A 15,140-nucleotide genomic window follows, 5' to 3' on the forward strand; every position below is an offset into this window, starting at 1 on the left:
TAAAAATTAAAAATTAAAAAGAAAATGAATTGGGTTGTTTTTTATTTGGCAGTAACATTTCAAATTTTTAGTTAAAAATGTTACTTTGCTAAGAGATACAATGTACATTTTTACAGGATTTATTTATGGAAACAATTGTTTTTATTTTTTTTTTGTGCATGTATTATCCTTTGATAATTTTCTGAATATCAATGAGTTTTATGGAAAAGTGCATAAATAACCTATGACGATTAATTTTAAAATAACATAAACCAGAAATAACCTTTATTTCTGTTTGTTTATTTTTATTATTTTTATTTATTTTTTGTTATCGTTTTGCAGATAAACCGAGCTTGTGGTTTTTGGCAACGAGTTGATCCCAAAATGTGTTCACATAGAGAGAGAGAGAGAGAGAGAGAGAGAGAGAGTGGTATGTCATTTGCATGAATGGCATGTAAGTTTGATTCAAGAAGCTGAACGATGTCATACAATGGTTGAAATAGAAGTTGCAAAGTTGAAGGCGAATATGGGGATAGAAGAAGTCGAACGATGCCGACTTATAGTTGAAGCTGAAGTTGCAAAGTCGAGGGCAAATATGGAGATTGAAAATGCCGCCCTTCGTAAAGAAATCGAGATTCAGGGGATCAATTACCAAATAATGAAGAAGATTTATAAGACAATAATTGTATGCACATGGATATTGATGATTGTGTATCTGTTTATGGTTGGATCAGAATCGAAGGGTGTATTCAATTCTAAACATGATCGTATGCTGTTACCATGAAGATTTAGGGTGATGTGTTTATGGTGATGTTTATGGTGATGTTTATGGTGATTTTGTTTTGTACACATCATCCATTTTTTGTATGTGTTTATGGTGTTGTTGTTTAGAGTGGTGTTCAATGTTACTTTATGTAGACCATAATTGGTACGTAATGGATGATGTTTTTGGAAATGAAAAATGTATGTGTGTTGAACCTATTTGAGTTCGGTTGTATGATATTGTAGCCAAGCATATGCACTTTAATTTTGTGTTAAACATAATTACCACACCATAAACCAAATATGTCCAAACCCATTTACCAAAACCATGCATTTACCAATACCATACATACCAAAACCATGCATTCACTCAAAAATCTGTCCAAACCCATTTACCAAAATCATGAATTTACTACACCATAAACCAAATATGTCCAAACATACCAAAACCATGCATTCATAAACCAAATATGTCCAAACATACGAAAACCATGCATTTACTACACCATAAACCAAACCTGTCCAATTTTCATAAGCCAAACCAAAAGTGTCCAACTTACATAAACTACATGTCCAACCCTTTCCTATATACAAAATGCCATTATATTCCAAAAAACAAAAACATGACCAATATCAGAAACTTCAATGCTTCCATTTTGGTCTTTTACTTTTCGGCTTTGACTACATAATTTGTAATCCTTTTTCAATGGTATGGGCGATCCTTTTTCCTTTCACCGGTGTTGAGAATGTTGCCGCCGCACCATGTTTTGCAATTGTGGAGTTCTTGGGGTAAACCTAAATATTCTCCCTCCTCCATCAGTACAAGTCCTAGCTGTGAGGTCAATCCAAGCAGGTGGAGCCTTTTCAATTGGAACACTCTGCACCATGACCCTGATTCGCTTAGACACTCTTCTAACTGGTATGCATGGTTTGGGTGCTGGCGGTTACCTGTTCCAGCTGGGCACTTTATGTCCAACAGGATTTTCCTGCCATAAGTTTCAACTATGAGAGATTGATAAATAAACAATATGATGCATTTTAAAAATTAAACTTAAAGTATATAAGTATCAAATCTCTCTCAACTGTTACAGTAGGTGGAGGTGGTCTAAGTTCAACAGGATTTTCATGCCATAAGTTTCAAATATGAGAGATTGATAAATAAACAATACGATGCATTTTAAAGACTAAACTAAAGTAAGATAAGTACCAAATTTCTCTCAACTGTTGTAATAGGTGGGGCAGTAGGTTGCAGTGTAGCACCAGTAATTGTCCTTAAATCCTTCTAAGAACCAAAACAAACATGTGATTAATCAGTATCATCCCCAAGTAAGTAATTAACCTGAATTTTTTGCTTGTAATGAATTGCCTACTCTTTTTAGGGCTGGTTGTGCACCTCCCTTTCGACTGTTGGGGGCTGGTTGTACACCTCCCCTTGTACTACTGCTACATCCAATACTTTGGGTCTGAAGGCCAACATTAATAACACATCAAATAATACAATACCCAAGTAAAATAGCACTTGTTACTATTATACAACTATATTGGTTAGTGAAACTTACACTTGTTGGGGGTGGAGTAGGCAAACTAGCTGGGAGTGGAGTAGGCAAATCAACTTTGTCGAGGGCTGCCTATAATTAGATGCATGCTCCTTCTTCTTTGGACAGGTCCTGCTGTTGTGTCCAACCAGCTTGCAAAGCCCACATCTACCCTTCAATCCAAACTTTCTCATTCTATAAGGATTCTGAGGAACTCTCGACACATCAAGACCTCTTACTCTGGCCTTTCGAGGTCTTCCTGGCATTGATCTCAATCTAGGTGGATCCAATACATCATGCGCAGTATTTACCCACTGTTCCTCACTAGGCATTGGATATACGATAGGAGCATAAGCCTTCTTGTACATCTCAATGCTATAACATGGATCTACATCTTCCGGTTTATGCCTATGAAATGTAATGGCAGAATGTGCATGTGCACATGGAATCCCAGTCACCTCCCACTTTCTGCAACCACATGTCCTCCTCCTCAAATCCATAACATATTGCCTTCTTCCCTGCTCTACTTCAAATATGCTATCACCAACAAAACAGGATAGGCAGTTCGATGCATCCTCACCAATGTCCTCAAGCTTCTCAACAATTCTAGGGCACAACTTGCCCTTCAATTTGTTAATGTCATCTCTTTTAAGTTGGTACCTTCTCATGAGTTGCTTCTTACTCATCTCAAAAATTGTTAGAATTGGCTTGTCACGTGCCTTCAAGATGTATGAGTTGAAACACTCGCGCATATATTGCATGTTGACAAGGAAGTCACATTTAGGATAGTCGCTGAACCATGCTCTTGACCATCCGCTGGGGTCAATCTTGTCTAGGTAGTCAAAAGCATCAGGACTGGCTTTCTTAATCTCTTCCATCTGAAATTTGAAGTCGACCTCAGTATAAGACAATGCTGCCTTTCACAACAATTCCTTCAAGGCCACCCCCCGAAATCCTTTAACTCAAAAGTTGGCATATAAATGCCTTACACAGATTCAGTGATCCGTCATTGGTATAACAACATCAAAACTTGGCACAATACCCTACATTAATCCAATGTGCAAAAAATGGTAAGTTTATATGTAGAAAAAAAAATAGCAAAAAGTAATATGTAAAATTATGCAAGTATTATAACTAACATTTTGCCGATCAGAAATGAATGTAGGAGCAGTGTGCCTCTCATGATGTCCAAGATCTGAAACAAGGCACTCCAGGAACCAAGTACAACTGTCTTTTGTCTCATATTCTACAACGGCGATTGCAATTGGGTACATGTTGTTGTTGGCATCTCGACGAATTGCAGCCAGTAGTATTCCCTTGTAGGGTCCTTTAAGAAAGCACCCGTCTAGGCCTATGACAGGCTTACAACCTTCCAAGAACCCTTTCTTCATGGCTGCAAGGGACAAGTAGAGTCTCTGAAACTTAGCAGGTAAATTAGGGTTTGTTCTTTCAACCTTCGTCATTACACAGCTACCCGGGTTAGTACGCCTTAAAGTCTCACAGTAATCCCACAACCTGCCATACTGTTCACTCAGACCACTGTATATCTTCTTTTCTATCATCTTCCTACTCTTATATATTTGACTCTTGCTGACTTCAACATTCCATTTCCTCTTGACTTCATCTTGTATCACTCGCAGTGGCATGTCTAGTTGAACCTTAAACTTATCATAAAGTTTATCTGTTATCCACCTCAAATTGACAATTGAGCTCTTGTATACTCGAGTACAAGAATGTTTAGGTCTTAAGGACCTTATTTCGAATGATGCCTCAGTCGCCATCTGTCTACCATACACTTCATAACCACAACCTGTACCTCTACACACTGCTACACACTTGACTCTTTCATTTTTCTCAAACCTTATGTCATTTCCTCTTCTCACATTGTATTGCTTAACAGCTTCTCTAAATAGTTGAATGTTAGCGAACTTCATTCTAAGCTTCAGATTTGGATTGACCATGTCAACTTCATTGAACTCCACATCAGGGTGAGATGAAATCTCACCATCCTCTTCATCATTGACAGGTGGTGACAATAGGATGTCACTTCTACCAACCTCAAATGATGACATTTTTAAACCAGATTTTATATATAGGGGTGTGCATGGCGGGGCGGTGCGGGTTTCCGCCTTTTTTGGCCCTGCCCCGCACCTTTGCGAGTTGGAAATTTTCATCCCGCAAACCGCACTTGATAAAGACTAACCGTGCAGGGCGGGTTCGCGTGGGGCGGGGCGGGTATTTTGAGTGGCATTTACGTAATTTTGATTTTATTTTGTAAAAAATAAAAATTCAAAAAAATAATGGTTTTTTAAATAAAAAAATTAAATTCATATTTCATTCAAGAACATTTTTCATGGAATTAGCCTTTTAAACTAAAAGCCCTATTAATTATAAGATAAAATTCTAAGAAACATGATTTCTATTTTCTCCCATCAACAAAGCATAATTGAATAAATGTAAAGAATAAAAAGTTATAATATTTCACTATTCCATGTAATCAATTTTCTTGTCTTTTCCAAAAGTAATGAAAAGATTATTTCAAATAACAATACACTAAAAATGTGTACACTTTAATATTCCATGAAATTGAACCATAAAAATTGTATTTCTCACACAATGAAATTGAACCATAGAGCTATTTTTTTTTTTTTCTTCCCCTTTGTGCAGTGCGGGGCGGGGCGGGGCGGGGCGGGGACCCGCGTTTTTTAAAAGGCTAAACCCGCAACCCGCCCCGCCCCACATAAATTTCTCAAATTAAGATCCTAACCCGCAAAAAAATTCGAAAACCCAATCCTCTGCGAGGCGGGTGGGATGGGTGCTGCGGGGCGGGGCGGGGCGGGGGGGGGGGGGGGGTGGGGGATTGCGGGTTTTGCACACCCCTATATATATATATATATATATGTGTGTGCGCGCGCGCACGCCTAGGCCAAAGACTAAAACCTATATATTTGAGCTATAGCTGATATATAGCATGCATGAAAATCCTCTTTGCGATGCTGGATGTCACGCCACGTAGTCGACCAAAAGAAATAAATAAAACTTGAGCGTTCATTATATATTGTCCCACACTGAGAAGATGCGACAAATTTGTCTTTCTTATAACTTCCTGCACGCACAGCACTAATTGTTGAACTCTGAGGTGGTTGGATGTTGCTTGGGTTTTCCTGTTGGGTAGGAGTAGGCAAATTATTCGCCTACCAACCGCAACTGAATCGACATTAACTGCCTACCGACAAAATTCGGTTCGGTAGTCGGTAGAGAATTTTTAACCGAAAGTCGGTTCGGTTGTACTGTTAACCGACTTACCGAACCGAACCGACACTTAACCGAAAATTAACTGACTGTTTTAACCGAACCGTCGAAACGAAACGACGTCGTTTCATTACATCTTATTTTTTTTATTAAAAAATCAAAACGGCGTCGTTTTATCACACTTGAAACGACACCGTTTTCTGAGACTATACATTCATTTCTATTCGCTTCAAGACCTAGGTTATTCGGCAATTCCAGCCTCCAGGCTACCAATTCCAGCCCATTGCGGCACTGCCCACCCCAACCGCCTCCCCACCTACCCATCCTCTCCTCTTTCCAAATCACTTGAACCCTAACCCTAACTGGCCGACTCCCACCGACGGCCGACGCAATTGAGGCCCGATGTTGCCTCCCGGCCTTCCCCTACGGTCCTACCCCTCTCCTCAATCCTCAGCTAACCAAACCTTAAGGCCTGGAAGTTCGGACTCCGAAAGACTCGACGCAAGCCGCGGACCGCTGCCGTCCCCTCCCACTCGAAAACTGTCCGCCTGTCCGGTAGCTCTCTCTCTCTCTCTCTCTCTTAGTCTTAGTTACTGACTTACTGTCTTAGCCAATTGCAGTTAGTCTCAGGCCTTCATGCTAAATCATGCGGCATTAATGAACGGCAAATGTTGAAGCAGAACAAAAATGTCAAAAAGCAGAACAACTGAAGAAGAAGCTAGAAGGCCAACGATCCAATGACTTGTGGTGGTGTTGGGCCTGCTGGCAAATGTTGAAAAATGAAGACCAATTGTTTTTAAAAGTATTTTTTTTACCGATTTAAAAAATTAGGCCCAAGCCGCCCAGTCCATTTGAAGAGTGTTAACCGAATTAACCGACCGTATACCAACCGCTTTAACCGAACCGCATTTCGACCGCCTACCGACCGACTTAACCGCCTATGCCGACTTAACCGAATTTTTCAAAAATATTCTTAGTCGGTTAGATGTCGGTGAATTAACCAACTTAACCGACCCGGCCGGTTAACCGAATTAACTTAACCGCCTACCGAACCGCTGCCCACCCCTACTGTTGGGGATTTGTTACAGTTGATTTGTTCACCGCCACCGGTGTCAAGTCCGGAGTCGCACGCCCCTTGCCCCCCCTGGGGTCACAGGGGATCTCCCGCCCATCATGGGTGGGTAGTCATACAAATCAAGGAGATCAAAAAACTCTCAGATGGAGGGAATTATTTCCCCTCATGCAAATCACCAACCGGTGATGATGCCCAATCCTAGCGTGCCACTGGGTTAGCCCTGTACTCACAACCACCTTTTTTCACGTCGAATTTTTTTTTTTTTTTTTTTTTTGTATTTTAAAAAATATATATTTGTCGTGCAGAGAACATTAGTCTTGCGTATAAGCAATCATGTGGTAAATTTTCCAATATGTGAAAATTGTTATTATGTTTTTTAGCAATGTTTTGTGATTGAATTATTTGTTAATATTATTTTAAAAAAATTAAAAAAAAAAAAAAAGAATTTTAGTAAACGAACCTCCTAATCTCAAGAACTAAGCAAATAAAGATCCGATACAATACCTCTACTGTATAGCATCGAATCTTAATGCCAAGAAGGTTATGCACCCAAAAATTCAGCTTGACCCTTCAAAGGAGGCAATTTATAAATTTAATTACATTTATCATCTCATAGTCATAGATACGTAAAATTTTATTCTAGTTGTTCGGTCTTCGAACTTTTTCAAGTTAATGAATTTTTATTTGGGGTAGAAAGGATATATATATGCTACAAACTACTAGGAGAGAAAATGTAGCCGAATAATAACCGCCCGCATATATATGCTATTTGTACGTAACCGTTATTAGTACATGTAGATATCAAAACCCATTATCACCATAAAGGTTTATATATATATATATTCCTGTGAAGATTTTCAAGATTGGTAGGCGGGACACAATCAACTGCAATCAGCAAAGAATGCCAACAGAGTCTTGGATTGGCTTTGGTTAAATTAATACACCACTAAGTGAGATGCCAATAGCGTTTCAAAAGGAATATCAGCAATTGTTCGAGAAAATAATCCCAACTATCCTAATTCGTTTGCCAAAGTCAACTTTTTCAACATTTTATTTATTCATGGGGCCTGTTATGCTAATTGTTTTTTCATGCTGAAGTATCCTAATTGGATCACAAATACAAGTAAAAGGAGCAAGGTAGAGAGACTGGGTGTCTTGATTCTTCATAGAGACCAAAGGGTAAATATAAAAACTAATAGTTATGCACTCAGATATATATATATATATACACAACACTTCTGGACAAACCTGCAAAAAGTAAAGATAAAGCTAACAGTAGAGGCAACTGCAACAAGCTACCAACAGTCAGGCAGCAAACGGCACCACAATTCAACATATGAAAACACAATGCAACAATATAACACTAACTACATACATACTAATAACATAAGTTATTATCCCCCAATTACAAAACAACACTCTGTTTAGCAAAGACTTGGTAATTCTATGTTTAACGCCGGCTGTTGTGACGTGTTTTGAGTGAATTTTCCTTTGTTTTTTGAAGTTGCTGACTTAAGACGCGACTTTAAACATGTCACGTGCACGGATGTAAAATGGGTGTGAAGAATAAAACACCGGCCAAATAGAGATATATAACATCAGATAAATATCACCTAGTACATGTATTAAGAGAGGGACAAATTACAAGCATGATAATTCATAGAAATCATACTGCTAACATACAAACTTACAACATGCTAAAACGATGTAAAAAGCCACTAATTAATAGGGAGTGATGCCATTTTCTCTATATAATCAGCATCGAGCAAACAGTCCTGAATAACACATGGGCACCTTTTAAGCGTAATATTTCTCAGGCAATTATGGATCAACAGACATAGGCACCCTTTCATATACTCCCAACTCTCTAAACCTCCGAGGAAAGATGCAGCGACCACCAAACCTCTGCTGCAAGTAAATGATCAAGGCAAAAAGCAAACCCCCAAGAGGAATAACAACATCCCAAGTAGAGGAGTAAAAATCTGCACCAGGATTCGCATATATGTATGACCCATCATAGTAATGAGCATACCTGTGAGCCCTGTAAAGATCATATGCATGTGGTAGCAATCGGACAAAAGTGTTCCCCATGTAAAATGAACGAGAAAGACTACTCTTTTTTGAGTTCCAGAACATGTTGAGCAGTATTTGAGGCAACAAAAAACCATCCAAGACCAAACCAGCATAAGATTTCAAGTCCCCCCAAAGAGAACGTGGTTGGTAACTAGTAAAGGAAGTTGAAACCATTCCATAATGATCATTTTCACTGTTCCACAAGTTTACCACCACAGGAACTAAAGCCCCCGCTAGATATAATGGTAAAGCCACAAAGAGGACCTTCCTCTCAGAAGACCACAAGCTCTTTTGATTTCCATCCCTCCATCTTGCTGACCACGTTTTTTGCAAAAGACGGAATTGCAGCAAGAAAGCTACCATTCCAGTCACTCTAACAATTACCTGTTAGAATATTGATTAAATTAATAAATTTACTCTTTCTTATTAGCTTAAACTTCTTGAATAAATAGTGATTTAACATGGTGTCATAACAAGAGTAGAGATTAAACAAGGTATTAAAGCAAACTTTTGAAATAAGTGACGATTTAACATTACCTCGTTTGCTTCAAGCCATCCGGCACTTTCACGCAATATGCTCCGCCGACTCCAAGAACTTTTCAAGAACAAGGCTTCAAAGTTCAGCACAAGAGGCACCAACTGGCCTAAAGTGAGAACTGATAGCATGACAAGGGAGATGAAGGGAAGCACATCAGGGTGTTTTTTCACATGAAAGATCTGCAGTACCACAAAAACACATGACAATGTGGTGGAGATAAGTACCATGACAATCTCCACATCCATCCTCCATATGGAATATCCATCCTCGTAAGTTGCAGACAAGTCTAAACGTTCAAAGAAAAGTGGATGAGATTTGTCCCGTGTGCTATTAATGCTTCCCTTGATGTAACCTCCACGCCTTGAATTTAATGAAGGGAATTGAAATTTAACAAGAATCTCACAATCCCAAGAATTATTTCTTGGCATTTGATCGTCAGAGCCAAGATTTCTGCAGCCTACCATACACAAGCTCCCTGTTTCAGCATCATATATCCCTTCAGCCAAAATCTCAAAGGTCTCATATGATGTTGAAGATGCGTTAAACGGAGAGATCCCATTGGACGGATGAAGGGTTATATAGTAGCTGATATTGACTGTTCCACTATTTTTGAATTTTGGTGGCGTTGCTTCAGAGTCTTGGGAGCTCGAGTACTTATAAAGCATAGCATCAACAGAGATGGGAACTGAATAACCCCATGCGATTCTTCCTTTAGAATTTTTCACTGAGGAATCAAATTGCATGACGGAAATAGAAGACCCATTTGGGTATCTTTCCCCATTTTTCCTAGCAGGCTTCTCAGACTTTGGGCATAACTTTATTGCAGTATCAATTTTTGTATACTCATACTTCAAGTCAGGAACTCCAACCATACGATTCCAAGAACTTCGAAACATGATTCTGTCGAAATAACCAGACTCTTGCATGGTTTTGTTAGTCCAAATTTTCCCCACAATGTCACTAACATCTTTGATTGACCAGATTGCAGGAAATCTCAAGCTCAATTTCGTTGAACAATCACCCACACGAGCATTATCCCAAGATACCGCCACGCCCGAAATTCGGCAAGCAACGATGCAGAGCTGATGCTTTGTCTCATCCCATGATCCTTCCCCGACCAGAGTCGTTTGAGGATTGAAACTCCGGTAAAAACCAACGTAGCTAGTGTTAGGAAACTCCAAGAGAACGCGCATCTTTTCTTTCTCCTCAGAACACCCAATCATATACATGGACATGATTCGAGGAACAAATCCGATGTCTGCATCAAACAGACTGCAGTTCTTTGCAGAATCGCAGTCTCTGGAATATCTCAAGTTGAACTGATTGACTGCCCTTGAGGCTACTGAGCATAATTTGTTTTGTGGAAGAGAACTAAGTGACAAACCACGTGGAAGATCATCATTTCCATTATTAAAATCTCCCAAAAATGATGTGTATTTATACTTCAATTGAGGAAGCATAATTACAGAAATTGGCTTAAAGTAGTTTGGATCATCGTTAGAAGTCCTCAAGCTCTCTATAGTTCCAGTAATCAAACTAGTAATACTATTTGAATTTGTGAGATTATGGAGTTTAAGAACAACAGCAAGATTAAGCAAAGTACCTTCTTTAGTGTAAGCAGAACCTGATCCAACCATACAAAGTTTTCCCTTTGATTCTGACCAGAACCCCTCCAGCTTAAAACTTACCGAACTTCTTTGCGGCGTAGCATACATGACAGTAGAATAGTACGACTGTCGGCCATACGAGTAATCTTGCATCTCGTTGTACTTATTCCCGTTTGGAAATGTTAGACGCCCTTCAAGCTTGAACAAGCCTGGAACATCAGTGCCATAGACAGACAAGGTGCTAAGTAAGATGGTGTTTAGGAAAGTCGACGAGTACGCAAAGGGGTTTGGTTCCAGAACTGGCTCGCCGCCGACATAGTAACCTTCATGGGATCGCGGAAGAGGAAAGCTTGTGGGGGGACCCTTGTCTGGGGTTGATGAAGGGACGGTTGATGAACATTGGTCGTAGTAATAAGGGGGTAGAGTTGCTAAGGATGAGACCCAGTTCAAATGGAAGGTGATGAAAACGAGGGAAAACATGAGAAGCCATGTTTGTGAAGAGGTGGTCATTGCAGAAGAGTTCTGAACTGCCTTAGCCATAGCTTCTTTCAAGTTCCTAAGACCTGTGAACAAGACCAAGGGGCACCTGTCACACCCCAATTTCAAAATGGATTCTGTAATATTTTCAAGGAAAAAGCTTGCTGCAGGTTGTGCACAACCTGTTGCGCAAATATCAATCCCCTATTTTCAAATACATAGTATAAAATTGTCTTTAATTAAATCCAGAGAAATAAACATTCCATTAATTACTTAATATGCCATCAAGCACTTTTTAATTTCTTGTCGTGGCTCATCTTGACTACTGATTACTCTGGCCTTCTATACTCTGATTAGTAATATCAAGGAAAGAAACAAAAAAAAATCAAATGGGGAGAAAAAATAAAAATTGGAAAAATTCAGTAAAGTGTGGTTGTCATGCTATCAATTCATCATAAACATCATATAATTGACTCATAACATATCCGGTACCAATCATAACATCATCATAATGGTGCCATGGGAAAACACAATGCGCATACATATTTTATAAACATAAAATCATTGAGTCCAAGGTTGGCTCTATATATTTTGAGGGCTTAAAGACGATAATTTTGAATGAAATGTTTTTTATATTTAAATATTAAGTAAATATAAATACATTTTATTTTAGTTTTTATATTACATTTTTATTTAAAAATTATTTTTCTCACTTTTGAAATTCAATGTTTTACTGCTAATATCAAATCTATATAATTTATTTTTAGTTTCAATTAATTTGTTTATTCTTATCTTTTCTAAATTTTTTTTACATATTCAAATGCATATTTCTAGCAAACATTTATAACTCCAAAAAATATTTTGTATTTGTAAATAAAAGAAATATTATCTATGATATAAAAGAAGAATAGAACCTGGTTTGTCAAATATTTTTTCAGCTTCACTTAATAACAAGATTATCTAATTCTCTCAACCTACACAAGCAAAGTTAAATAATAATAAAAAAAAAACATAATACTATTTTACAATTTTTTTATTCAACAAAAACATGATTTTTTTAGTATTTTCTTTTGATGGTTGAGAATTTCTTTGGACTTATCTTACATTGAGACGCACAACACAATTGATCTACATAAGTTTTTGTGTTTGTTTTTTTTTTTTTTAATAGTACTTAGTTTTTGTTGACAAAAAATGATAACCTGATATAAGTGATGAAAAAAAAATAAAAATAAAAAATAATGTTCCACAGCCAATCTCTTGGTGCGGTGCTGCCTTCAAGGTAAGAGACATTATCTACTTACTGAAAAATAAAAAAATAAAAAATAAAAACAGCCAGGTCGAACTCTCAACATACCTCCCCCAGCCCCTATCATAAAAAAATAAAAATAAAAATAAAATAAAAAAAGAAGAGGAAAATGTCTTCTTGGTATGACGGTTTGTTTGAATATATATACAGGCATTCTAGAGTCTCTGAAAGGATGAGATTTTTCTTTTCTTTTTCTTTTTCTTTTTCTTTTTCTTTTTTATGATATTAATCGTTGTGTTTTTGGGTCTCTAACTATTGGTTTTTTTATTGAAATTTAAGAGTCTTCAAGTAGAGATAATGAACGACATGTCTTTTGTCAAAATAGTTGCATAAGCCTTATTTAATATATTTTTTTTTTCTACAAACCTTTTTAGTGGGGGACTTATTCCACTCGGGCCGCCTATCGGAAGAGTATTAAAAATACATGCATCAATTAGAAAATTTAATTCCGACATATATATATATATATAAAAAAAACTTAGTAAAATGGATTTGAGAAAAGTTTTCAAGTGTTTACTTACATGAAATCCAGCATATTATATGAAAAATGCCCCTTTCACCTTAGACCCTCCACGCCTTCGCCTTTGTTGTTTGCTTAAGAGGAGAGTATGATATTTGATTTTAAAGAGAGTAAGAGACGTGAGAGGAAGAGAGAAATCTCTTTTTGTTTCACTTGAAGGTGAAATGAAGATGTTTTTTTGTAAGGGAAAGAAAGATGTTAAATAAGAAAGAAGGGCTTGTTATCTATATATATAAAAAATAAATAAAAAAAAAAAAAAAGATGGCCTTTGCATTTAATCTCCTTGACTCCTTGAGTCAACATTGGTGGGCTAATTTATGAATTTGAATGGTTAGGATCTGACTTGTAAGTGTTTTCCACTGCAGCATGCCCTCTTAATAATAAAAAATTTATTAACACTTAAAAATTATAAAAATAATAATTATTAAAAAGCAAAAAATATTAAAAACTTAAAAAAAAAAAAAGAAAAAAAAAAAGAAGGTGGCCTTAAATTTCTTTTAATATTTTTTTCTTTTTAATAATTACTTTTTTATAATTTTTAAGTTTTAATAAGTTTTTTATTATTTAGTTTTTAAAACGACGTTTTTTAAGTGAAAAAGGGTACCGTTCAATAGAAAACGGTACTATAAAAAACTACAGCATGCAAGCCAAATCCAAAGGATTATTGATATAGATGGCTAATTTTAATACGAGTAAAGATATATATTACATTTTAATTTTACAATGCTAACGTAACGGTCTTAATTAACCATTAATTTTTTTATTTTAAAATAATGATTAGTCTAAGAGTTTGTTGGGGCTGCTATTTCAGTAACATATGATAGTAATGTAGTATATATATATAGCATTTCTCAGTTTAGTATTTTTGAAATTGAGATCGATAAAGGTAAGAGTAACTCAAATTTTTTAAGAAGAAAATATTAAACTAAAAAATAATTTTAAAATCATGTCTTGCAGAGGAAGAAAAACAATAATACATCATTGTGAAATTTCAATGGATTAATTAATTTATGTATCCTTGTCCTTTCGTTTCTTTTTGTGGATAAATTAATTGGTGCTCTCTTTCTTCTGCCCCAAAAGTTGGATTAGGTTCTGAAATTCTCCACCTTACAATTGAAAGTCGTTGCTCAGGTCATCGTCCAAGTCTTTGCTAGTTTATGAATAGCAAGTCACGGGCATAAATGTTGCCGACATAATTGTCGAAAAGACTTCGAATATCGAAGTCAAGATTAAATGTGGAAAAGACTAAATCAACGTCAATGGAGACTTTGGGCACTCAAGAGTCACTTCCCCCACAATTTTCAGACCATTGAACACGGCATAGAAGAACAAAGAGTCATCAAACCCGATGAACAATAATAATAATAAAAGAGAGAGAGAGCGAGTGATGGACGAAAATCTGGATTCAATCTTAGTGGGTTTGTAAAATAATCAGCAAAATAAAATTTTATATCACAGATCTGATCAGAAAGAATCAGATCGATCTGGTTGTAGAGCACGCGTGAGCTTGGGAAAGAGCATCAGCCTTTTCATGTAACGTGGAGAATGCAGTCTTGAGCCAAACAATTCACAGCTGGCAGATTATTTTAGATGATCCGGCTAACGTGCTTTAGTGAAAACTATAGCACATCTGCTGTAAAAACAAACAAAGATTGGAGATTTTACCGATAGTAATTTTAACCAAACGTCATCGTTCTTAAATGTCCAAGCAAACGTTTGCTCGAGCCGTGACTTGACGTCGTTTTCAATGGAAAAATGGTACAGTTGCTTTTTTATGGGCTAATTCGTTCAGTGAAGCAAGTGGGATTTTGAAATCCAGTGGGTATTCTGTGATGGTGGACAGGTGGAGTTTCTTGATGTATAGAGGTGCCTAAGAAGGAGTGGCCGAATCCATGATGGAAAATCCATTTGGAAGAAGTTTATTTTGTTTCTATCCATTCTTTTACTTATCAAAAGAATAAAATAAAAACATGTATAGACTACTAATAAGATGGTCGGAGTATTGAAAAGTGAATA

At 36.9% G+C, this 15,140-nt stretch overlaps 2 protein-coding genes across 2 annotated transcripts; both read right to left on the reverse strand.

The window, feature by feature from the left end:
• Window positions 1-2,296: 2,296 nt before the first annotated feature.
• LOC133876240 (uncharacterized) lies at window positions 2,297-4,348 on the reverse strand. Its single transcript, XM_062314525.1, has 2 exons — window positions 3,416-4,348; window positions 2,297-3,154 (listed from the first exon to the last, which is right to left on the reverse strand). Exons 1-2 carry the CDS (start codon window positions 4,346-4,348, stop codon window positions 2,297-2,299), a joined length of 1,791 nt encoding a protein of 596 aa, XP_062170509.1.
• A 3,815-nt stretch (window positions 4,349-8,163) lies between these two features.
• LOC133875145 (uncharacterized) lies at window positions 8,164-13,314 on the reverse strand. The gene is made up of 3 exons (XM_062313163.1): window positions 13,126-13,314; window positions 9,214-11,407; window positions 8,164-9,060 (listed from the first exon to the last, which is right to left on the reverse strand). The coding sequence occupies exons 1-3, from the start codon at window positions 13,137-13,139 to the stop codon at window positions 8,425-8,427; spliced, it is 2,844 nt and encodes a 947-aa protein (XP_062169147.1). The 5' UTR covers window positions 13,140-13,314; the 3' UTR covers window positions 8,164-8,424.
• Window positions 13,315-15,140: the final 1,826 nt, after the last annotated feature.

Source organism: Alnus glutinosa, chromosome 8 (genome assembly GCF_958979055.1).
Source record: "Alnus glutinosa chromosome 8, dhAlnGlut1.1, whole genome shotgun sequence".
Taxonomy (NCBI): Eukaryota; Viridiplantae; Streptophyta; class Magnoliopsida; order Fagales; family Betulaceae; genus Alnus; species Alnus glutinosa.